The sequence below is a fragment of the Hyperoodon ampullatus genome, assembly GCF_949752795.1.
Source record: "Hyperoodon ampullatus genome assembly, chromosome: 1".
NCBI lineage: Eukaryota > Metazoa > Chordata > Mammalia > Artiodactyla > Ziphiidae > Hyperoodon > Hyperoodon ampullatus.
Window position 1 is genome coordinate 7072786 of NC_136914.1, and position 27188 is coordinate 7099973.

Sequence of the window (27188 nt, forward strand, 5' to 3'; positions counted from 1 at the left end):
GGCCACCAAGAGACACATTTATTTCCTTTTTCATGTGGTATCATGTGCAGAACCAGCTATGATATGAGCAATATAACCATCCCAAAGTAACTTCAAGATATAATCGCTTCACAATAAATATAACGTGTTAAATAGATCAGAAATACCACTATTTCTCCCAGGACTGCTTCAAATCTTTGTCATCTGAGGACAAGATGGCCACACAGGGGCTTCATTTATTACAAAGGAAGGACATGGAAGAATGGAAGGAACTCAAAAAAGATTCAGATGCATTTTTAAAGTTTCTTCGAACTGAAACCTGATCTCTCCAGCAATTTCCAGTTTTATCCAATAGATCAGTCAAACTGACAGATATTCTTACACTGAGATACAAAACTAGTGTGTTTATTTTGTAATATAAATTTAAGTGTCTGGTAGATGGCTTATTATTTTTTAAGTCTAAAAAGAAAACTACAAATAAGCCATAATCTCCCCACCCTGCTAACACTGTTGATGATGATACGGACACACAAAGAATACTGGAAATATACTAAGTCCCCTCCTCCCCACCAAGGTAATCGTTGTGTCAGTAATTTTTCTATTTTTTTTTAGATTTTTTTGCTAAGAAAACTTTAAAAGTTACCTATGCATATGCCTGCATGCATGTATAATTTCTATTTATGTATTTTAACACACAAAGGACCACCATAGAGATACGGCGCATCACTTCAATTATTTTTTAATATTTTTAGCCATGCCATGTGGCGTGTGGTACCTTAGTTCCCCAACCAGGGATCAAACTCATGTCCCCTGCATTGGAAGTATGGAGTCTTAACCACCAGATCGCCAATTTTGAATTATCCATTCAAATATTAACTGAATGCCTGCTATGTGACATGCAACATTCTAGACATTGGAAATAAATGAACAAATGCAAAGGCCCCAGGGTAGAAATGTACCTTGCATGTTCCAGAATACCAAAGAGGCCAGGATGACTGGAGTGCAGTGCATGAGGGTATGAAAGGGAAACTGGATCAGTAAATAGCAAGTGATTTTTTAATTTAATTCACAGTGAGAAAGGATGCCAGTGTCTTGGAGATCATTCAATTTCAGTGTATTCATTTACTATTGCTGTGTAACAAATGACCACAAACTCACAGGCTGAAAACAATATATTTACTATTATTGTGTTTTCTAATTCTTGTTATGTATAACAAAGCTATCAATTATCTCAAAGTTTCCAGGTGTCAAGAGCCCAGACACATCTTAACTGGGGCCTCTGCTCAAGTCCTCAGCTCACAAGGCTGTTACCAAGGTGTCTGCGAGCCTGCATTAGAGAGGCTCCACTAGGGATGAATCTGCTTCCAAGCTCATTTGGGTCACTGGCAGAATTCATTTCCTTGCAGTTGGAGGACTGAAGTCCTGACTTCTTGCTGACAACGGGCTGGAGGTCACCTGCAGTTTCCTGCCATGTGGCCCTCTCCGAAAGTAGTTCACAGCATGGCTATTTGCTTCTTTCAGGCCAGTAGGGGGATCTCTCCCCAGTCTGCTCCAATGGAGTCTTACATAACCAAACAATCTTGGGAAAGAATCCCATCACCTTGGGTCCTACTGGTTAGCATCAAGCAGGTCCCACCAGTGCTCAAGGGCCTGGATGATTGAGTCACCTTAGAGTGTCCACCACAACCAGTATCAGTATTTACAAATCTACCTCGTTCTTTGAATGGGCTACCATATGTTTCTTCTTATGGTCATCACATAATTTATTTAACCTTCCCCACCATTGAAGGCTATCTGTTTCTATTTTTTTACTGAGAGATACACGTGGCAGTGAACATGTTCTACATTTTTGCAAAATTTTGAGAATATCTGTATTTTAAAAAAAATATGTGTGTGTGTGTGCTTTGTTTTGTTGGCTGCACCACACAGCATGTGGGATCCTAATTCCCCGACCAGGGATCGAACCCACGCCCCCTGTAGTAGAAGTGCAGAGTCTTAACCCCTTGACTGCCAGGGAAGTTCCTGTAGAGTATTTTGTAGCAGAGAGGTTACCTTCACAGCAGGAGTGCATCTTAATCTTTGCTGGATGCTGCCAAACCATCTCAGAAAGGCTGAACGAACTCACACTCTCATCAGCCACATATAAGTCAACTTATTTCCTCTCACATTTCTTAGTGGAACTTTACAATTTTCATCAAGTAGGTGTTCTATCACCTCTTGATTTAGGCTTACACTTGGGGGATTTATCTTTTCTTGATTTAGGCTTACACTTGGGTAATGTATCTTTTCAAATGACACCAATAATACGGCCTATTCTCCCACTGTATTTTCTGATTCTTGTATATAAGGAAGCTATCGATTTGGGTAACTACTTTTAGTCCTTCATCGCGATGAATCATTTTAGTATACCTAAGAGTGCTTCAATCTGTTCTCTTGGGTTATCCATGTACACAATCCAATCTGTAAATAATGCAACATTTTCCCCTTCCAGTTTTCACACCACCCCTTTTTTTCCCCCCTCTTTTCTTGTTTAGTAATCCTAGGACAACAGTTAATCAGTAACAATGAATCAAGTCAGAACTTCAACATCTAAAGCATTTCAATAATTAAACAAAAATACTATCTTAAGGGTTAAAATACACATTTTAAATCATTTTAAGGAAGTATCCACAATTTCTACTTTGTTATTTTATTAGGAATTATGTACATTTTGTCAAGTGATTTAGGCATCTGCTGAAAGATTTTCTCCTTTGACAGTATTATATTAACGTATCTCCTAACACTGAGCTGCCCTTGTATTTCAGGGATGAACTCAACTTAGATTGAAATATTATACTCTTTAAAGTGCTGCTGTTATTTGCTAGTGTATTATTTAAGATCTCTGCATAAATATTCATAAGTAAAATTGATCTACAACTTTATCTTTGACAGGCTTTGTTAGTGCCCTACTGGCATCACAAAAATAATTTGAAGTTTTCCTTCACTATGCTGTGGACCAGTTCAAATACCAACAGATTTAACTGTTTCTTCCAAGTTTAAATGCATTCACCTGTGACAATATCTAAGCCTGGTGCTTCTTAGGGAATAGATGGTAACTCTTTGAAAAATGTCTCCGTTTCTTTCATTATTAGTTCACTAATTTCATTCAGAGTTTCAAAATTCTATACACTGTGCATCTGTGATCATTTCCACATTTGTTTCTCCCACCCTTTTTTTCTTGTTTCTCCCAAGCCATCTCTCCCACCCTTTTTTTCTTGACTAACCTAGCCCATGGTTTATCTATTTTATACTCCATAATCCCTCAAAAATGTAGGAGGTATTTATAAAAGCCACCATTTTTCTTTTCTAATTAATTTCATTTTTTATATTTATTATTTTCTTCAAATTTAGGGGAAGTGGGTGAGTGGAAGTTTAACTTATTTCATTCTTTCTGTCTTAGTTATTTAAGGTTATAAATTTCCCTCAGAACATAATTTTTGCCCTATCCTCCAAGTTTTAATGTGCTGTTTTCATAATATATTTCTAGGTATTGGACAATTTTTTTTAATTTCTATTTTGATCCACAAATCATGAAAGTTTTTAAATTTCCAAATGACCAGAGACTTTTTTTTTTGCTTCTATAATTATTACTGTTAAAATTTTTCTGGATTTAGAGTGATATGGATCAGAAAAAGTGGTCTGCATTTTTTTTCTGCCTTCTGAAATGTCCGATTTTTCATTGTGGCCAAAAAGAGATACTCAAGACTTATAAACACTGCTTTATTATTTTTCAAGTTGCTGCAGAAAAATATGAGGCAACCAGATGTGTCCTCCCAGTGGAATTTTGACTTTTCCTCAAAAATCCAATAACTAAACCACACTCTGTCTCTATATGAATAATTCTGAATGACTTAAAATTCAGAATTGATGTTTCCTGCAATTCAGTGAATACTTTGATCAGATTAAGGTCTCACTTTGATTCAGAAAAAAAAACCTCTTATTTTTATCATTAAAATTATTTGTATCTATGTACTTGGTTCTGTATCCCCGGGACCACATCCTTCTTGCACTGGGTCATCGTCACCCTCCGTGTCTCCTGTTTTCTCTGACTTCTTCCATCTGTCTCTCTCCTTTCATTGAATGGGACTGTTTCATCGATGATGATCACTTGTTTCTTTAATTTTTGATTCTATTCATTTCCATTTTTAACTTGTTCATTTGTTTTGAAATGTCATTGGAGGTATCAGTCTGTTTTCTTAGCTCAGCATGCGCCTTTAAAAAAAATTCTCATCACTTTATTTCTGAACTCCCATTTTACTGAATATTTAGTTCTCCCAGAGAGATAAATTTTAGTAAGTTCACTTCTCCTCTTCCTTAGATCAGTATTTCTTCCGAAATAGATTCTTCATCTACAGTTTACATTGTTTCCCCTTCTGCTGCAATATATTCACATAGACTCCACACTGGATATTTTGGGTTGATTTCAATTATACTAATGTTTTAAATGGGCAGCTTTGTGAACACTTTCTATTCACACCACTACACTCCAGGTGACGTCTCCTTGAATCTCTTCCCATGTTTTGGAGGTCTGTTTCCTTCTTCCATGCACTACAGTTTTGCCTGCCCAGGGTTCTGCAGCCTGAGAGAATAGCGGATTCATCTGCTAGGGTTGCCACAGCAGAATACCACAGCTAGGTGGCTTGAACAACAGAAATCTATTTCTCACAGTTGTGGAGGCTGGAAGCCCAAGATCAAGGTGCCAGCAGAGCTGGTTTCTCCCAAGACCTGTCTCCTTGGCTTGCCTGTATGTGGCTCCTTCTCACTATGTCCTCACATAGCCTTTCCTCGGCACATGCACATCCTGGGTGTGTCTTCCTCTTCTTATGAGGACAGCAGCCCTATTAGATTAGGGCCCCATCCTTCTGACATCCTTTAACGTAAATTACCTCCTTAAAGACCTCATCTCCAAATAGAGTCACACTGGAGGCTAGCGCTTTGACATACGAATTTTGAGACGATACAATTCCATCCCTCACCAATGGTTATGGAGAGAACAAGGACTCAGCCAGGGCCTGTAGGCAGTATAGTCTCTGACCTCATCTCTGCGGTTTTGCCAAAATGCCTGTATCTGTGTTCACTCCCCCTGCCTGGGCTACACACGATTCCTGCAGAGAGCCTGGCCCTTCAGCCCCCACCAGGAGTATCAGTCTTAGGTGGCCAGGTTATCAAACACTTCCTCATCATTCTCCAGGCAGAAGATGGACCACATAAAAGAGGATGACTTCTAGCTGCTCATGCTGAAAGTTTTCAGGGTGGCAAATGACACTCCTCTCCTACTCACAGCATTCATTTTACCTGACTTCCTCTCTTGCAGAAGCTCTTTTCGTCTTGAAGTCTTCTTTCTGACTTTCTGTTTACTGCTGAAGATCACTGACCCTGGAGTGTCTCAGAGACAGAGTATGATCTGTCATGCCCCACCTACTCTAGTAGAATTGCTGGGTGGCCAGGAGGAGCTTCAACCTCTGTGGCAATTGCACATCTTTACCCGAAGCTGCCCAGACCATCTCCCTCCACCTCCCTCCACGAGGAGGTGTCTGAGGATTGCATGTGCGGCTGCCCCATACCGCGTCTGTGGAAGGTCGAGTTAGGAGTAAAACAGAGATGGCCCAGGCCAATTTTTGGAAAACTCCATTTGGTGGTCTCTGGGCCTTTTCTTCCATTTGGCTGATACCAAAGGGTTTTCTCCCTTTTTTAACCTATTTTTGGTTTATATTGCGACATTTTGAGATCTGTCTTTACCTTTATGCCATCAGAAAGCATGTGTCTGAGATAATAAATGGACGATAAATAATACTGGTAAATACATAAGTATTTACCAGTAAAAAGTAAATAAGTAAAAAGTAATAAACCATAAGTAAAAAGTAATAAACCATCACATGTGGAAACCTATAACTTGATAAACTTCACTTCCCCCACTCTGCACATTGTATTAATGGGCCACATGTTTTTATTACATTATTTCAATATCACCCAAGTTAATTTCACCTAGAGCAGGGGTTCCTTAACTGAGGTCTCTTCAGTGTTAGTATATGCCCTAAAGTCATACGCAAATGGCATATATGCATTTGGATTTTTTCAGAAAGTGGGATTGTTACCTTTCAAATTCTCAAATTCAAAGGGGTACAAAGCATAAAAACTGGTTCAGAATCGCTCACCTAGAGTAATGAACAGGAAATCTGCCAAGAATGGAGAACTATAAACAATTTACAATAAGTTGGGTTCATCTGAATAATAAAATCAAAAGAATTTTAAGTTACGTGGAATTTGTCTAAAGCCACAGCAGACTTCCAAAAAAGTTCAACTGTGGATGTGTTTGTGGCCCTGGGCATTGTAGGAAACAATCCTGCAGGAACCATGGAATAAAATGATTATACACATGAAACAATTATCACTCCAAGGACCTTTCTACATCAATCTATCCATAAGTACAGCAGACTCTGAGCTTATTAGCACATTTAATCACAAATGACTTAATTCCTTCATTAAATTTTGAAAATGATGACTAATCCTCTTAGTGGTCATTTCCCTCATTTCCACCTAAAGAGAAATGACATTCCAGAGAAACCAAGCGTTTGAAGCCTTCCCTGGAGAAAGAATATCTCCACTTTTACTTACTGCTGATCTAGGGGGGGAAAAAATTACCTTAAAAAAAAAGGGCTTCCCTGGTGGCGCAGTGGTTGAGAGTCCGCCAGCCGATGCAGGGGACACGGGTTCGTGCCCCGGTCTGGGAAGATCCCACATGCCGCAGAGCGGCTGGGCCTGTGAGCCATGGCCACTGAGCCTGCGCATCTGGAGCCTGTGCTCCGCAACAGGAGAGGCCACAACAGTGAGAGGCCTGTGTACCGCAAAAAAAAAAAAAAGCACAGCCTATAAATAAATTCCATTTTCAATACACACAAAAAGAGCAAAGTTGATTCAGCAACAAACAAAAGGGAACAGGAGGTAGATATAGAGAATAATAATATACTTGAGATTACGATCCAGATTTTGAGTGAGTTTCTGATGTGCACTGTTTCTTTCTATGAACATAACACAGAATTACTATCATTTACAAAGGATTATAAATCTTCCTCCAAACCTATTAATTCAACCACTTTAGAGGTCTGGTTTGGCACCATCTCCAGTCTGTAGCCCATGTGCACTTTTGGTAATTAAGAATAAGGAATAATGATGACAAACAACACACCAGCTGTGCAGTGATGAATAAGAACTTTCTCATGCACACAACCAGGCGCTGGCATGTGTGGCTCAAGCGACTATAGAACGCTCATGACTTTATGAAATCAAATACAGAGATTTCCTTTATGACTCCCACACATTCCAACAGAGACATACATAAGCACTTTTGTGCAATTTAAATTTGGAGCTATCCATGCAGTAATATTGACTGAAACACTATGCATCATTTAAGCTCAAAAAGAAAAAAAAAATACGGCCTTGTTTTTCTTGGGATGGTTAGAGGGACCACAAGGAATTTTCTAACTGTGTGGCTTCATGGCCTGAAATCCTTTTTGGCATGAGGCAGGCTGTAAACGAATAAAGCAAGCTGTGTGACCTTGGGTTGGTTAATATCAACTCCCCAAGCTTCAGTTTCTTGCCTGAATCTGTAAACTGCAGACAAACTCATGCTTCCTACCTCTTGGCATTAGCTGGTTGACTCCTGGTCTGAACTAGAGCTAGCCAGTCTGGGGCACCAGGGCTCAGGAAGCCCTTAGAGCCAAGCCTCTTCCGAACATTCTAGTCTGCTAAGGAAAAGGAACCTTGCATTTCATAATTACACCCACTCTATCCCCTGCAGGCCTCACTCACTGCTGCGAATGGAAGGGGTAAACATCTTCTGAAGAAACAACTAAGGTGGTTCCCCAAGGGATGCCTAGTACATGAAGTCTTTCCAGTGCAGAAATGGTCTTAACCTGGCTTTGGACAAAGAAAGCGACTAGCTTCTCAGAGGTCCAAACTCAAACACATTATCTTGAGGCCAGGGAACTAGACTTTGGCTGTGTCAGAGTTAGTTGCACTGTTGTCTTTCTCGCTAAATGCTGGACTTCTGGAAAGCAAGACCTGCTTTTTTTCTTTTTTTTTAATCTTTTGTCCCTGTCCATATACTACAAGGCAAGGAGCAGCTTTTAAAATGTTTGTTGAACAAATAATGAACTGTGTAAAAGAAATGATGCCAGCACCAAATATCAGATCATTTAACTTTTATCATCAATCATTTCAGACATATAAATACAAGTAAAAATAATACTATAATGAACTCCTATGTCCACATCACCTACCTACATCAGTCACTAACCGATGACCAATTTTAGTTCATCCACATCACCCAGATTATTTTGAAGCAGATTCCAGGCTATGTACTGTATATACGTATCTTTAGGAAGCTTTAGGTGATAAGGTTTTACTCCACTCTAGAATTCCAGATACTTGTATGTTAGTGTAACAACAAACACACACTTCTGCATCAAGATCAACAGAATTCACCACTACTTGGTCAGGTGAGGACTGAAGTAAAAAACCAACCCTCCCCCTAAATCACTCTGGATTAGGGGGTACTTTTAGTATGGATATCATTAAGATATCCACCCCCCCAAAAAAAAAGGCGAGTTAGGTAATAATTTTTCAAATATCTGCATGAAAAGAAATAATGACCTTGAGAAAGCTCGTGGGAGGAGGAAGACGGTGTTAATACTGGGTGGAAAGCTCACCTAAGGAATACGGACTAAAGGCTGCAGGGACTTCTTCAAATTTTGTAACAAAAAGGTTTTTTGGAGAAAATTCCAGAAGATTAAATAGAAGAAGGAGCGGATCTGAGGAGGGTCGGTGTCACCCAGATACCACGATGCCCAGGCTGAGACAAGGAGGTGGGTTTTGACCAGATGCAAGAGGGAGGAGGCAGGACAGACATGATAGCACCTTGACCCTTGGGAGAACGTGGGGCCCCAAAGACAGCACTCAACAGAGCTTAAGGGTGAAAACAGAAACAAAGCTGACAAAGCTGATTCCTTACTTCACTCTGTATGACAGACTCTAGGTCTATCCACCTCATTACAAATAGCTCAGTTTCATTTCTTTTTATGGCTGAGTAATATTCCTGAGCTATTTGTAATGAGGTGGATAGACCTCGAGTCTGTCATACAGAGTGAAGTAAGTCAGAAAGAGAAAGACAAATACCGTATGCTAACACATATATATGGAATTAAAAAAAAATGTCATGAAGAACCTAGAGGTAAAACGGGAATAAAGACACAGACCTACTTGAGAATGGACTTGAGGATATGGGGAGTGGGAAGGGTAAGCTGTGACAAAGCAAAAGAGAGGCATGGACATATATACCCTACCAAACGTAAGGTAGATAGCTAGTGGGAAGCAGCCGCAGAGCACAGGGAGATCAGCTCGGTGCTTTGTGACCGCCTGGAGGGGTGGGATGGGGAGGGTGGGAGGGAGGGAGATGCATGAGGGAAGGGATGTGGGAACAGATGTATATGTATGACTGATTCACTTTGTTATAAAGCAGAAACTAATTTAAAAAAATTAAAAAAATAAAAAATAAATAAACTGATTCCTGCCCTTTGGAGTCACCCTTAAGGAGAAATCAACCAAGTGGACAGTTAAAACAAGGAAGGCTTTTGAGGGACGTTTCATCCTGTGCCAAATTAATCCAGTGACGTAAGGTGGCATGGCTTGAAATGCACTTAACCTGGACGGACCGCATCCTTCTCGATTCCCATGCTCCTCGGCAAAACTCACCCCGCACTTTTCAACAGTGCTGACAATGGGCACTTCCCTGCTAGAATAAGGAAGGTGCTTCCAAAGCAAAAGAGGAAGGGCTCTGAATCCCAATGACAGAGAACATCCTTGCAGGAGAAATAGGAACTCACCCTCACCGCTGCCCCTCAAGCTCCTTACCGTGGCAGGTAAAAGATGCCCGGTGTACAGAAAAGAGGAAACAGGCAGGCCTAGGAAGGTCATCCTTAGAAAACCCTGCTTGCAAAGCTAGTCCCTGGTTGACGTCTGGGAACTTGGCTGATCAACAGTTCTCTAAACGGATATAAAACATTCCCAAAATGCTTAGGAGGGCCCACTGTGCCTCAACCGTCTCCACCTAAATGTGCATGCGCTGGTGTGATGCGGAAAACCGGCTTTCCTTCTGGGAGTCTGGAATTCAGTACCCACTCAGCAAAGGATGCTGATATGACTATCTCCCGACAGGCACCGAGTCTCTAAGGCGCTTCCCTGAACAGACACGTTATACGCTTGTGGCTGCATTTTCAGTGCTGGGGGAAGAGTCCGCTGTGTGTGACCCCTCTGAGGAGGTGACAGCATAAGGAAAATTCCAGTGATTCCTCCAGACCCCAGCTGTGTCGTCATCTTCTCCTTGGCATGTCCTCACTACATCACGGTGATAAACGTAAGCTGTGAGTACAACCACACGCTGAGTCCCATGAGTCCTTCCAGCAAATCCCAGGACACAGGGGTGGTCTTGAGGACCCCGGACACCCCCAAGGAGGCAGGTACTAGACTTAATGGGAAGACCTCGATTTGGAGGACCCTCAGTGGCAGCCTGCTTCATCAAGCAGTCACTGTACCCACTCTGACTTTTAGCTCCAGTGGAAATCGGAGGATGAATGGAAGTCTAGGAGAAAGAGGACAATTACACCCCAGGGTCCATGAGCTAAGACCGTCAACCCTTCGTTTAGCCATTTGGCAGTTGGGTAGGACGTCAGTGTTTGCCATTCTAAAGGCAGTTGGGTAGGACGTCTGCCTAATATTCATTAGCAGTTGAATATTCATTAACCAGTTGCATAGGACCTCAGTGTTTGCTATACTAAAGACGCAGGAGCTGAGACACTAGCACATGGTCAATTATCACTGACTAAATGCAGCAGTGGGGCTTCAAAACGGGTTTAACTTCAGGGAAATGCGAAAGAATTCAAATGAGCTAACGAGGCTGCTGTAGGAAGACCTGAGCTGGACAGAGGGGCCTTCTTCAATCTGCCCCCGAGCTGATTTCCACCCTCTGCCCTGTGGCAGAAGTCTGAACACCAGCACATCTCAAAATAACACAAAGGCGTTGCCTTTTGCTATTTAAGCACAATGCCCTTTCAGTGGGGACTCCTACTGTCTATGGCCCAGCCAAGCAATCAATACTTCCATGAAAGGTTTCCTTGGTGGCTGGCCCCAAGTGGGGAACATACGAAATAAAGTATGCATCCTCTGGGGTGAAGTGAGAGAGCAGCACTGACATATATACACTACCAAATGTAAAATGGATGGCTAGTGGGAACCTGCTGCAAAGCACAGGGAGATCAGCTCGATGCTTTGTGAGCACCTAGAGGGGTGGGATAGGATGTGGATGTGGGGATATATGGATACATATAGCTGATTCACTTTGTTATAGAGCAGAAACTAACACAACATTGTAAAGCAATCACACTCCAATAAAGATATTAAAAAAAATAAAGTATGAATCCTTACCTGACCCCCGCCCAGTTCCTGAGCAGAAGTGTGGAAAATAAGTCACCAGCAAAAGACAAGAAAAGTCGAGCCTGCAGAAATGCTCTGGACCCTAACTCCTCATGGATCATCCTGCAGCTCTTGGTTTCCCTATGGTTCTAGGTTCTTGACCTGGGAGTCCCCAAAATTCCTAAAATTGTATATATATATATTTTTTTGTGTATATATACTATACTGCTTTCTGGGAACAGGACCCAAAGCTTTCTTTAAATTTTCAAAGTGGGTCTTAATGTAGTAAGGCTTCAAAACTACTGCTCTTGATAGAGGAAAAGGATGTTGGATGCATGGGTGGACTTTAAAATGTCAACTGACTGACTGAACAGCAGACCAGAGGACCATCCTGCCAGGAGATGTATAAGAGCACAGTGGGGGGTACAATACTGGAGACCAAGTATTAGGAAAACAATTACCTGGCAAAAAAAGAAATGATATGAGAATTGAGAAGAAAGCCATTTCCGGTTTCAACCTTGGTCCAAGAGGAGAAAACTGAAGAAGAAAGTTAAAGAAGGTCTAATCATATAATTATGGGAACCGACCAACAAGTTAAGATTTGGGTGACCTCAAAGTACCAGTTTCTACCTAAAACTGCATCGACCAGACCCACTTGCTCTGTTTTCATAAGGACTGTGTGCAAGGAGCAGCTGACCTCAAGGACATACAGGGGCTACCTGAAGTCACCGAAACATAAACTGAGCCAAAATCAAAGCTAATGAATAAACTATCTGTGAATTTATCAAACTGGCAGGAACCCTGCCCTGTGTATTTTCTCACACTATCCAAAGACGACTTGGTTGCAACCAAAACGTTACCAAGCTGACATAATTAAACAGGGATTTTTTAAATGGAGAGGCAGAAAGCAGAAAGAGCTGGAACTCAACACTTGCCTGAATTAGGAGCTTGAGGCCATCAAGAGTCAACCAACAAGTCTCCACTTCTTGCCTCTGCATCCGTCTTGTGATCAGCTTCCCGATCCTTCCCAGAGCACTGCCTTCCTCCACTTGGTACTGGACCCATCCCAGGGGTTCTTCAGCCCCAAGCCCAAAAGCCACCTCACAGTAATGGGCTGCGTTTCCCCACATCCCAACTCCAAATCTCTAGAAGACAGAATCTCACTCAGCCCAGATTCCAGCGGGTCTGCTCTGCTGCATCCAGCTGGCCTACATCAGCAGAGCGGCACCAAGTCACACAAACGTGCTGGAGGGGTCTATCTCCACAGCAAGCAGCTGGGGGCTGGGCTGTCCGCTAGGACATATCTGTACTAAATGACTTACAGGACACTGCAGATGAGGGGGACAGTCTAGAAAAATACCCTTTTCCCAGCCCTGTCTACAAAGCAGCAGGAGATCTTTCCAGGAGAAAGAAGGAGAAAAAAAACCTTGTCTCTGCAAGTATCCTAGTCTGATGCAAATGGCTCTATTACCATGGTATAGGCTTCAACAATACACATACTGTATAATACAAACTTATCATTTTTAATTCTAAAGGTTTTGCTAAAAACGTGTAGCTTATTCTCAATACTCTGGTTTATAGTTTTGAAAAATCAGTTCTTTACATAGTATTGAACTGATATTCCATATTTATGTTTTCCCACTTATACTATGTGGTGTAATTTTAGATATCTGAAAATATATGTGCGACATCAACATATTGTTTTTAGTGATGTAGTTCAATCTACATATATTCCAGATCTGCTGTTCCTGAGCATCCGAATATTGCAGCCCTGCCCATTAGACAGTGACCCCGAACACAAAGCCTTCTACTGAAAGCCATTTAGAATGGAAGGAGCACCAGTAGAGTGGAAGGCTTGACAGCTCCAACCCCTGAGCCAGACAGTCCTGGGTTCCAATCCCAGCGTCGCCATTTCCCAGCTGTGTGACCGTGGGCGAATTTCACCCTAAGCCCCATTTCCCAAATTGTAAAATAAGGATGATAACGTCTACCTGAGACATTAGACACAGAGAGTCGTTGAGCAGGTACTAGACGAGATCATGATGTAGAATACAGTGTGAGCACTTGATAAGTATCAGGCAGACTGTCATCCTATATTAATGATGCTGATGGTGATGAAGATGAGGAGGATCACCAGGGCTTAGCTAGGGCTTTCATCAATGGTGAGGCTGAGAGACCTTGACCCTGCCTGCCGAGCCTAGAAAGAACGCATCTCAGAAGTGGGCTGTATGTCACAGGGAAGCCACCTGAGTGGCGGTTTAACAGTCATTTACGTAACAATCATCCTGGTTCTCTCAAAATACAAACAAGTCAGTGCTGAAAAGAAATGAGCTACCAAGCCATGAAAAGACGTGGGGGAACCTTAGATGCACAGTACTCAGTGAAAGAAGCCAATCTGAAAAGGCTCACACTGTATGAGTCCAACTATATGACAGCTGGAAAAGGCAACACTGTAAAGACAGTAAAAAGATCAGTGATGGCCAGGCTGGCGGGTGGGGAGGGCATGGGTGGGAGGAGATGAACAGCCTGAGCACAGGATTCTCAGAACCCTGAAAACACGCTGATGATCGTGATGAATACGTGTCATAACGCGTTTGGCCTAACCCAAGGAGGTACAACACCAAGAGCGAACCCTAAGTAAACTCTGGTGATGATGACGTGCCAGGGTGGGTCCCTCACCTGTAACACATGGAGGAGGCTCTGCACGCACGGGGGCGGTACTGGAAATCTTTGTACCTTCCTCTCAATTCTGTTATAAATCTAAAACTGTTCTAAATAATACAAAGTCTTTTGAAAAACACAAATAAGTCATTACAGTTGTTTCATATGAAATGTGCATATTTACACACACATTATCGGACAGCTACAGTGTAGATGTCAGGAGTAGGCTTTGGAGGCAGACTGACGGAGTTCAAACCCCAGCCTGGCCACTTGAGCAATTCACTGAGCCTCATTTTCCTCGTCTGTAAAACAGCTCACCTCATCCTCACCACAGGTCTCTGCTGGATAGGTACTTTAGCTTATCCTCTTTCACAGACGAGGAATCTGGTGATGAGGTTAAGTGGGGAGACTGGGTCACCAAAGTCACACACCTTGGTGGAGCTGAGATTCCAACCCAAGGAATTCTACTTTCGAGCTGGCTCTGCTACATTCTGTGATACTGTCTGCAGATTATTTCAATAAAATGTCATATGAGGAGCGGAGCCTAGGTACCAGCACATAATCATCCCTCTGCTGGCTACTGAAATTATTACTGTTCTCAACTTCGTCTTGAGAGATATGGAAGAGACAGCTCTGAAAGCCGGTTTCTTTATTTTACAAAGAAAAGTTAAAAGGGGGCGCTTTGGAGCTTCCCTGGTGGCGCAGTGGTTGAGAGTCCGCCTGCCGATGCAGGGGACACGGGTTCGTGCCCCGGTCCGGGAAGATCCCACATGCCGCGGAGCGGCTGGGCCCGTGAGCCACAGCCGCTGAGCCTGCGCGTCCGGAGCCTGTGCTCCGCAACGGGAGAGGCCACAACAGTGAGAGGCCCACGTACCGCAAAAAAAAACAAAAAGTGGGGGGGCACTTTGTCCATGCAAAAACCAAGCCCATAAGCACCCCACATTCTGCTGTCCTCTAAGGAAAGTCAAGATTGCTTCTCTAGGGCCCACCCACACACACCACACCACGCCCACCCCTCACGCTTACATCCTTATTTTCCCTTCCAAGGACTCTGGGTATTGCTGGGAATATAAACAACATAAAATTGATTCCTCCTCACCATTCTGAATTCTACCAACACTGATTCAGTGTCAAGTGCCAAGCGCTGAGACAAGCTCGGAGGACCTGTCTTTGCAGCTCTGCGTCTCCAAGGTCTCTGGCCGAGGCTTTCAGAGTGGGCCAGACCTCAGCCATTTGCCAGCTTTCCTCCAACTCCTCAGACCCATCTCTACTATGAACACAGTCTCATTATTACAAATATTATGGAGTTCTGCCTTCTGCTGAATCAAAAACTCACCTCCCAGCAAGTTCTGCTCACTTGGACCGAGTATGCTTTCTTAGACAACAGAGAATAAACCTCCCCACCTCGCTTTCCACACTGTAGCTCTTCGATCTTCCTGAGACAGTCCCAGTGCCTTGTCTCTACTGGACATGAAAATGTTACAGAATTTGCTTGCATCAAACCACTCTAGTCCCATGGTAGAATATTATCTACCATCTCCAGAGCTACAGCACAGCACACAGCAGAGACATCCCATGCCGGAGCTAAATGAAAAGAGCAGAAGACAATGTCATTATTATTTTCCAACTCTCCTTAAAGGAAGGAGAAAGACAAAGTTTTCTGTGCTTTTCAAGCTTCTTTCTAAACACACCAGAAGACGCACAGCCCTGCTGAGAAGAAAAAAAAAAATGTAACAGTAAAGTACATTTTCATGGCTGTGCCAAGGAGGACATTTATGAAAATTGCAAGGGGAAAAAAAAAAAAAAAACCTTTGAAAATTTGTCAGATATTCTTGCTGCAGGATTTGACCTCTAGGCTGAGTGGTCATGACTCAGGCAGACACCAACTTTTAGAAACTTTGGAGTTTTATTGTTGTTGCTGGTGCTTAAGACATTTCTTTTCCTGCCGCATGAAAACTGCTGCTGCCTAGCAACCCAGGGCCAGCAAAGCTCAATCAAGATGCAGTTCACGCTGGATTCTTTTTTAAAAAGAATTCTTTTCCCCATTAAATGACAAGCATGCCCTAAGACTGGAAGGTTCCTCGCGCTCAGTGAAAAATGGTTTGCATGCTACTCACTTGGGCCTCGCTGGCGTTAAAGGATGGCAGAGATCAACCCGCAGGAGACAGCCAGGTTGGGTGTGGTTCCTGAAGCTTCAGGAATGGAGGAACGGGCTGCCCTGTACCCAGAAACAGACCACACGTGGACTGCAGGTGGGGCCTGAACAGGGAATCCATCCCACCGTGAACCTGGGAGCAGAGACACATTCTTCTAACTTTTGGCAAAGACAGGAGGATGCAGGTCAGAAAGTCAGTCCCAAGGTTAACAAAAGTGATGCACTGCACCACTGGATACCCTTGTCCATGTGCATGTAATTTAATATTCTGGGGATTACGCTGGACACCTGAGGGGAAATGTATATGTCCTTCTCACCTTCACTGTTTCTAGGTTCCTCTATGACTGGAGGACACAGCCTATTCAAGAACTCTGCAACCTATGTTACAAAGATGGATAAAGCACAATCTACTGAAGAAACTCGTGAACAAGAACGTGGTCAGCCTTTTCCAACAAAGCATGACCATCCCGAACGGCCTCCGTTTTCTCACCAGGAAAAACGAGACAGACTGACACAGAGCTCGCTTCAAAGGTGAACGTGCTTCTTTTAGCAAACTTATAGGAAGCCTCACCAAGGAAAAGTTTTTGTTTGTTTGTTTGGGTTTTTTTTTTTTTTTTGCGGTACACAGGCCTCTCACTGTTGTGGCCTCTCCCGTTGTGGAGCACAGGCTCCAGACGCGCAGGCTCAGTGGCCATGGCTCACGGGCCCAGCCGCTCCGCGGCATGTGGGATCTTCCCGGACCGGGGCACGAACCCGTGTCCCCTGCATCGGCAGGTGGACTCTCAACCACTGCGCCACCAGGGAAGCCCAGAAAAGTTTTATGTAAACAAACTCTTAGCACCTTGTGGTCCACAGAAACTGTGCTACATAAAGGCTAATACTAGGAAAAAAACCAAAAAACTTCATAACCTACTGACCCTCAGAGAATCAGTGACCATGAGAGCAACCTATCACACTGAAAATCCAACGAAAATCCTTAACAAGATAAATATAACCTGGATTATAACTATATTATGGTATGTATTTTGTAAAGTGATTTGGTTGAGAGTAACATTATGTACCTTACTTTATATAAATTGCCAGTTTAAGCATTAACATAAAACAAGGCAGATATGAAAAGAGAACAACCCTGATATGGTTTTTGTTTGTTTGTTTGTTTGTTTTGATGATTCTCAGAGCCTCTTCTGAATCTTCAAGGGCCCTGAGGGACTGAGGCAGGGCAGAGAAAAGGCTGAGTCACATTATAAATATCTATTTCTTTTATGACATTAAAAATGTATAAAATAGCAGAAGAGGCTCAATTTAAACAGATCCTGTAACTCGACAGGGTTCTTTACACACCTGTTTAACGAAGTTCCTCTGAAGACGGCCCCCCCACCCCAGCTGTCAGCTAACAGGTGATCAGAATATGAGAATAATGAGCAAGCCATGGACAAGGCAGGTGTACGGGTCCTCCATCATCCTTCCTTTCCCTGTCACGTCTGCTCTGACTCTTCCTCCCGTCTGTTCTTCTGTCACATGGGAAAAACTGGAAGTAGATCCAGACTTCTTATCATCCATTCCTGAACACTCACACGTTTAAGGCCTTACAAGTTGCTCTCAACAGACATGTCGCTCTTGGAGAGAACACGCCTTCCACCAGTCTTCATACTTGTCCATCTCCGAACAGCAACTGGCATCACTGACAACACCCCTTGACCACCCTGACACTGAACTCGTCTGGGCTTCTTCTGGCTCCTCTTTTATCACTAAGAGTAAAATCTCATTATTTCTCAAAGACATTGTTCTTCTCTTCTCTGAGTAATGAAAAGCAAAGGCTTTGGGGTCGAACAATCCTTAGTGCAAACCCAGGCATCGCCACTCACTAGCTGTGTGGCCGTGAGCACGGGATCTTTTACCCTTCGTTTTTTCTCATATGCATAAAGGGATAAGATATGTAATATGAATTCTGTACACATATAAGGATACCATTACATATACATACGCAATGGGCATTACACACACACACACAGGTCATATGAGATAAACACCGTATATAACAGACACACCAAGGTATTCTTTCTCACGTCTATCTCATGTCTTTACGCCATATGGTACACTCGCTCCCACTAAATTCTCTCCCCAGGTTGAGCCCCACATCTCCAACTGTCTGCTGGGCTTATCTTGCTGGATAGCCAGACAACAACTAAAATGCTGCATGTTATCAACGGAACTCATCTTCTGCTCCAAACCCATTTTTTCCCTCCTTCCATTAATAACACCAATATTCTCCCAGGATGGAATATTCAGCATCATTTATAACACCTTCTTCTGAGATACAAATCCAGTGCCTGGATTGTGTCTATCCCGCCTCACAAACTGATGCCCTCCACCTGTAACTCACCATTCTCATGACCATGCCATGGGACCTCTCACCTGGTCTTTTATTCCTCTACTTTCTACTGCCAACCCTGCTGCCAGATTAAGCACGAGAGGCTTAATCTTAAAAACCACGAGAGGCCCTGATACCTCTAAAATTAGATCCAAAGTCCTAAGGTGGCCGTCTGAAACTCCCCATACCTGGCCCAGATCTTCTTCCAATCTCATCTCGTACCACTCACCCCTGTGCCAACAGGAGCCTCGTGTTCCCAGAACACACACCTGCTCTGTTTCTCTGATGACATGATGCCCCACACCTGAAGTGTCCCCTTAAAAACACCTCCACCTGTTCAAACTCCATTCTAAAACCTACTCAAATCACCTCTTCAGGAAACTTTCCAGATTCCCCACAGTTGGACATAATCTCTCCTCGGAAGTCTCGGCAGCTTTCCCTCTATCTGTCTGAGAGCGCTTACTCTCCACCATTTCTTCTTTTCCCTAAAGGACTGTCTTCACTTCTCCCAAATCTCACACCATGTCTGATTCAGAGCAGGCACTCATGACAGATGTAGTGAATTAATCCATAATAAGTACAGTGTGTCCTCCGTGGGTTCCCCATTAGCGGATGTAATCAACAGCAGATCGAAAATATTTGGAAAAAAAGGTTCCAGAAAGTTCCAAAAAGCAGAACTTGCATTTGCTGCACGCTGGCAACTACTTACATAGCATTTACATTGTATCAGGTATTGTAAGTAATCTAGAGATGACAAAGTATATGGGAGAATGTGCATAGGTTATATGTAAATACTCTGCCATTTTATATAAAGGACTTCAGCATCCGTGGATTTTGGTATCCGTAGGGGGTCCTGGAACCAATCCCCCCCAGATACCGAGGGATAACTGTATACTTTAAGAACAAAACATATGCAGAACTCACACATTCTGAGGCACAACTCCAATTTGAAAATCCTTGGGAATTTCACAGTACCCCTTCCACCTGGGAAATGCAATTTTCTGGTTTGCAAGGGAAGAAAGACCTTGATAATTTTGTTGGCCCGCGAACACTTCTTTTAAAACAACATCTTAATGTACTGAGTGGAAATGAAGCCAAAACATATGGATTAAGTTTCCTATAAAGTACATATGGATTTTATGAAAACAACAAAGAGGCTTGGATAAAATGTGATCTCCAAAGCAGATTAACCAAGGGTCTTTTTCTAACTCCAAAATTAATCTGGAGCTTTCTTGCTTTAATTATATGTTGAAAGTTTCCTTTTCTGACTTAGTGACTTTCCTAGTCAGAGTTAACATTCTTCACATTCCTAGGGAAGAAAAATAAGTAACTGAGGAAAAGAAAACATTTTCCTTCTACTGTCATTACCACCCCCTCAATTCCTTCTCCTTCATAGACACCACCTAGGCCGTTTCATTTCATTGCTAGTTTCCCCTCCTTTTTTTATGTTTATTTAATTTATTTATTTATTTTTGCGGTACGCGGACCCCTCACTGTTGTGGCCTCTCCCGTTGCGGAGCACAGGCTCCGGACGCGCAGGCTCTGCGGCCATGGCTCCCGGGCCCAGCTGCTCCGCGGCATGTGGGATCTTCCCAGACCAGGGCACGAACCCGTGTCCCCTGCAGCGGCAGGCAGACTCCCAACCACTGCGCCACCAGGGAAGCCCTCCTTTTTTTTAATTATAATTTTTTTTCCTTCCTCACGAGAGTATTCTTTTTAACGTTTGCTCTCCTTCCTCCCTCTCTCTTTTTCTCTTTGTTCTCAAACATTAAGAGGAGCCGTATCTCTCCCTCACTACATTCAAGTCAAACATCAGCTCCTTTGGGTGGTGTATGTGGATCAGTTGTCAAGGAAACGTATGGCTCAGCTGGGGCCAGACATCCCTACGGAGTGTTTCTACGCAATCACCCTCGTTAGCAGAAATACTCTTCCTCATAGCAGAGCCTGGATTCCGAAGTGAAGACCCCTTGAGCAGGAGCAATGAGCTGGGAGTGGGAGTGAAAGTGGACAAGGATGAAATCAAAGGGGGGAGAAAACAGGTAATAGGGATATTAAGTTCTCAAAAATGTTCACTAATCCAAGCTAACTGCCCCTACCCAGCCCCAAGCAACCCTCTGCTTCCAAAGCTAAACTCACACTCAATGAAGAATCTGGAAGTCAATATCTCACCTCCTCTTGGTAGGAAACCTCAGGACTGCAATCAGTATTGGTTGTGCGTTCACAGCACTATCTAGCCTGGCCACCGAAAGGGAGAAAGGGAGAACCAAAAACCCTCTACTTCATTCTATAAAGCTCCATCTCCGAGAGTGGGTCCAGTTCCATCTGCTGTTTATTATAATTGGCTCGCCAATGCCACTTGGAATTCCTGTAAGATTGGTTAACAAGGTGAAAGCAGCCCTCTCTATTTCCCAGCAGAAAAAAATCGTGTACTTATCTTCCCAGCTTCAAATAAGAGAAGAAAATAGGAAGCTACAGCATTAGATGGAGAGCCTTTTATCCAAGAGCAAGACCCAGAACCAGTATTTTCACAAATAAATTGGATAAAAGTTCTCTTAATTGGGGTTTAATCTAATGATAGTAGCGCTCCTAAGCATTGTCTCGAAGCTTATAGTCTAATTATTTCTTTTTCTCAAAATGAATAGTAGCCATCGTGCCCTGAAGCTGTCTGGATAGTTCACCGTACACATTAATGACAGTTTGACGGGGCCATAAAAGGAGGCATAAATGCACCACTAGCTACCAAAAAACAAAACCAAAAACCCCACATTGGTCTGACACCCACAAAACAAGCTGCTTTTACCATACTGATAAAGCAAATCTCTAACCAGGTTTCAAGCCTAGCTTTTCAGTGGGAACCGATATTTGCACCAGCTAGAATTGCTCTAGCCAACAGCAAATGCAACAAGAATCCAAGAAATGTTCTCGCAACACTTGTGCAAAAGGACTACACCTCTCTTCATCTGTCTCTTTCCCACTCCCCTGACCCCCAGAAATTTCACTGAATCCATTAATTCACCAAATAAATACTAACCAAGCGCCTAAGGAATACCAGGTATTATTCTAAATGTGCAAAAAGATCTTTGCCCTCAAAGATCTAGAAGAAAGAAATAGATAACAACTAGAAAAATAAGTCAGTTGCATAATGTCAGACAGGGATGTGTGCTGTGGGCCACAAATCCCGAAACAGGGCTCAATCCCCTAGATCGTGACCCGCTTTCCATCAGGGACTGTAATGTTCATCTTCACCTCCCAGAACCTAATACATGCTTGGCATATAACGCAATCTCAATATTTTAGAAAATTTATAAACAATTAAAGTGGTTGACCAAGCATTTTAACAGTTTTCCAATTCCCTATCTTAAAAGTGAGGAAAGTTATTAGCAAGGTCCTGATCTATATGAACAGAATAAAGGGGGGAAAAAATCTAAAAGTTCTTGAAAGAGTCTATTGTATTTTGAAAAATCATGTATTCCCTTGAATACAGAGAAACAAACAACAGGATATGTTACCTAAGAGAGTATTCATTTTAAACCAGAGGTTCTCAACCTGGAGGCCCCGGGTTTGAGGATGCTGTGAATCCCCTGAAATTGTTAGCACAATTGCAGGGAGAGGGACAGTTGTGTGTGTTTTTCTGGGGAGAGTGTGATACAGATTGACAAAAAATGTTTTCCCTGTGTTACAGTAAACAGAATTTCAGTGAGAAATCCAAGGATAGAAACAAAGGCAACAAAAAACATAAACAGTCCACAATAACAGAGAGGACATTCGTTTGCATCTGGATTAAACGTTGCTTCCTTAAACCAGTGAGATAAGAGAAGACCAGGTAAGCTTCAGATTTGTGGAACTCTATCCAAAGACAGAAGCTCCATGAGGACTTCTCAGAACCAGGCTCACCATCATGATAATAAAATCATTAAATAAAAAGAGAGAGAAGGAAAATCTAAGAGGACAGTTGTACCTCACACAGGGATGAGCCCAAAACAGGAATTCCCTTCTGGAAAAAAAAAAAAAAAAAAAGCACTTTTACCTTTTCATGGTTTTCAATTAAAATTTCCACGACAATATTCTGAAACTTCAAATCCATGATGGCAGCAACAGTTTCTTCCTGTGGCCTCATCAGAGTTGGTCCAAACACCACTCCTAAATTTGCCACGGTCATGAGGTTCTGCTTGGAGTGATTTGAAACACTAATAAGATGAGGAAGGGAAGAAAGGTCTCTGGTTAAAAGAAGGGGCAATAACTGTGGCATGTAGAGTATTTTGCAACTCTGTATTTCCCTAAAAACAAGGAGCCAGACTCAACTGTCCTCAGTGTCTGCCACTGAGATCACCGCATCTGGCAAGGCCCCATGTGATGGGGTCCCTGCCCACCTTCCTACTTCCCTTTCTTTGATGCTCTGCTTAACCACAGCATCTTTCTTAATAATTCTATGTATATGCTAAGCTTGTGTCTCTGAACGCCTTCATCTACTGTTCCTTTCTACTTAGAACACTGCTTCTTTCCCCAGGTCATTATACCCTCGTTTCCGGGCACTACTAGACTACATGGCACCTTTGTAAGAATCACCTTCACAAGCACACAGAGCTTGATCAGAACACCCACACTCATCCCTCTGGCCCAGTACCATTGTGCAGTGAACAACCTGGACAACTGTTCTCAGCAGCCCTGCAACCTAATTCGGGTCTCATCTCAAAAGGTCTCATCCTCAGAAACGAAGTTCCATAACAACCCACTTTATAGTCCAATACCCAACATATATTCTTTATCCCTCACTCTACTTCGTCTTTTTATCATTTATCACCTGAAATTATTTTATATTTTTATTTTTAATGTTTATTATCTTTTCCATCTCAGAAAGAAGGGACTTCATGAAAGTAGGGACTTTGTCTATCTTGTTCAACTATGTATCTTTGTACCAGCTAGCACCTTAAGAAGGCATTCAACCAATATTTGCTGACCAAATGAATGAACAGCTTTACTAGCAATAGGACCCTTGGAAACTCATAATATCCTCTGGCCTTCAGTTTCTTTTTCATGTGAAATATGGGTTGTAAAACATAGCATTCCTCAGCTTCCTCTCACCTCTAAAATTTTACAATTACAGTGATCTAGGAGTCCTTTATATATGAAGAAAGAGCTAATTTTTCCACTGAATTATTAGATTTTGCTTGCTTTGTAAAGGGGGAGTGAAAGGAGTAAACTGGATCCTATGAAATAACTACGTATTATTGGATTAAACAAACTTGAAGGACATGTTCAGACTCAGAGTTAGGTAGGTGTGAAATCAAGCTAAATTTGCTAACAGGCTTATAATCACATTTCCAGATTCTGTATGCAGGGAAATGTATAAGATTCTCTTTTCTTACTTCAAATCAAGCCCTGAGTTGCTGGCAGTGACGTTAAGCAAATAATTATAGGACTTCATGAAAGCATCATATTTCATCACTCTTGTCCAAAACACACACAATAAGGCAAGTGTCCAGCCTGCCCTCGCAGGTGTGGTCCCTGGTATTGTGTAAACAGCCCCAGCTCCAAGTGTTACATATCCGACACCACCGCACGGTGCCCAGAGCAAAATAAAGCAAGTTAGGAAGAAAAAGAGGCTTACTTAGTTAAGTGTTTCACCAAAATATCCAACATTTCTTTATTTTTCTCCGGCAGTTTGTGTACCAAGAAATGGATAGCGTTAACACGAGATTCTGGGCTGCCGCTTTCTTTTAAGAAAAAAAAAAAGAAGAAAGAAAAGAAAAAGAAAAAAATGGTTAGCAGAGAACTCAGAATCAAATATATTCCTAAAAACAATCACAATAGCTCATCCATTAAATCTTCAAGCAGATAATTTACATGTATTTTGCCACTTTTCAAAGGAAAAGAAAATCCATCTATCTATCTTTCTCCCTATTATGAATCTTCTATGCCTCCCCTATGACGTAATTTCAGCGGGGCTGCAATTAGTGCCTTTCCCTATGCTGATATTTAAGAACAGAGGGTGACTACGAATTCTCTCCCTGGCACGCTGCACCTCAAGTCTGCTCCTCGCTTACCTGATGAGGCTAGTCACTGGGTCACTGCCCCACATTGGAATGCAAATAAAATATCAGGATTAGGTTCCTCCCTTTTATGGGTTAAACTTTATCCCCCAAAATGATATGCTGAAACTGCAAACCCTCCTCCACCCCGGTATCTCAGAATGTGACTATTTTTAAATGTACCAGGGATTTGCTTTTATCAGGTGTGGTAAGACATGCAGACATGGAAACAACTCTCAGGAACGAAGACGCTTATCCTCACAGATCCCTAGAAACAGGAGGCATGGCATGCCATGCAGGGCCACATGGGGAAGCACCGGGGAGGTCAGGAGGCAATGAGCAAAAGGAAAATGTGGGCAAGAGGGTTTATTGCAGCATCCACATGAAGGAACAGGCAAGGCAGGGTAAGCAGGCTTAAGATGGGTTGGTGTGAATTTTTTCAGCAGGCTCGGGGGTATAGAGACTGTTCCTGATTACCTGGTACCTGGCTCTGAGGCAGTTAAGGCAGAAGAATATTGGTCTGGAGTGTCAGAACCCGAAAAATGGGGTCAGGGAGGGAAAATGGGCTCTGGATTGGTTAGTTTGCACATGGAAAGTGTGCTCAGGTTAAATATCTCTAGGAATTGGTTAGCCCCAGGAAGGGCAAGTCTCCCCAGGGTCAGTCAAGCCCCAGATGTCAAAACATTAGAATAATGAGACATACTTGACAGCGCTTATTTGGAATAAGGTCACTCTAGATATCATTAGTTAAAATGAGACCACAGTGGGGTAGGGTGGTCCTTTAATCCAATGACTGGTATCCTTATAAGAAAACAAAGACATAGAGGGAAGATGGCCACGTGAAGGCAGACATACGGGAGAGTATCATGTATCAATGGAGACAGAGATTGAAGAGATGCACCTACAAGCCAAGGAATGCCAAGGATTGCCAGGAAACACCAGAAGGTGGATGGGGCAAGGCTCCTTCCCTAGAGCCTTCCAAGGAAGCATGGCTCTGCTGACACCCTGATTTGGGACCTCACCTCTAGAATTGTGAGAGAATAAATTTCTGCTGTTTTAAGCCATCTGGTTTGTGGTACTTTGTCACAGCAGCTCTAGTGAACAAATATTGAATATATTACCTTTGTCCCTTAGACTTTGGTATCAATGATCATCCATGGCTCTTACTAACAATGTGCCCAAATTCCCTTTACTGTGTTGATAGAATATTATGGGACAAATTGATAAAATGCTTATTATTGAGAATTATGCTAGAGTTGTCAGGGGTGTCAAAGAAGTGACCGATAAGAACTAGGTGCTCAGTTTACCACAGCAGGAAGGAAGGTTACAAATCGCTATGGAAGTGCACAGAGAGCTGGCAGGGATGCTCAGGAAGTTTTCGCCTAAGGGAGAACGTTTGAGTCAGGGCTTGAAGAACGGGAGAGGTTTCACAGAAGGTGGAACTGAGGGGTGTGGGGTACATTCTGGATTCAGCAAAGAGTGTGAGAAAATACACAGCCTATTCAGAGACAGCTCCTTAAGCGTACATAGAGGTGGTCAGAGCCAAACTTTGGTCCGTAAAGACCAACACTACTCAGCCATAAAAAAGAACAAAATAATACCATGTGCAGCAACATGGATGGACCTAGAGATTGTCATACTGAGTGAAGTAAGTCAGACAGAGAAAGACAAATACAGGATACGCTTATAGGTGGAATCTAAAGAAATGGTACAAATGAACTTATTTACAAAACAGAAATAGAGTCACAGATGTAGAAAACAAACTTATGGTTACCAAGGGGGAAGCAGGGGGGAGGGATAAATTGGGAGATTGGGATTGACACATACACACGACTATACAGAACACAGGTAACTAAGGAGAACTTACTGTATAGCACGGGGAACTCTACTCAACACTCTGTAATGACCTATATGGGAAGAGAATCTAAAAAAGAGTAGATATATGTATAAATGATTCACTTTGCTGTACAGCAGAAACTAACACAACACTGTAAATCAACTATACTCCAATAAAAATTAGTTAAAAAAAAAAGAGAACTTGTCTTTACTGGTCGCTTCTAAATTAGTCACTGAAAGTAAAGCAAGGAAGGGAAATGAGGAGAGTTAAATTGGGGGGAAGACGTACCTGACATTTTTAGAGGATGAATTAGAATGGGGGAAAAGAGCAAACTAAGAGGGAACCGCTATGTGGTCAAGAAGTATTGAGGCAGGAAGGGGCGGGGATTGGGGGGGGAAGGGATCAAACTACAAATAAGGAAATAGAGCAAAGAAGTATAGTTTGGGGCTTCCCTGGTGGCGCAGTGGTTGAGACTCCGCCTACCGATGCAGGGGACACGGGTTCGTGCCCCGGTCCGGGAAGATCCCACGTGCTGCGGAGCGGCTGGGCCCGTGAGCCATGGCCGCTGAGCCTGCGCGTCCGGAGCCTGTGCTCCGCAACGGGAGAGGCCACAACAGTGAGAGGCCCGCGTACCGCAAAAAAAAAAAAAAA

At 42.7% G+C, this 27188-nt stretch overlaps 1 protein-coding gene across 1 annotated transcript in view; it reads right to left on the reverse strand.

The window, feature by feature from the left end:
* Positions 1-27188, reverse strand: part of ARHGAP10 (Rho GTPase activating protein 10) — a 334910-nt gene that overhangs the window by 85069 nt on the left and 222653 nt on the right. Inside the window, exons 17-18 of the mRNA XM_079706406.1 lie at positions 24280-24385; positions 22699-22858 (exon numbers count right to left, since the gene is read on the reverse strand). Coding sequence (XP_079562532.1) covers positions 22699-22858; positions 24280-24385 — 266 coding nt within the window. The remainder of the gene's footprint in view (positions 1-22698; positions 22859-24279; positions 24386-27188) is intronic.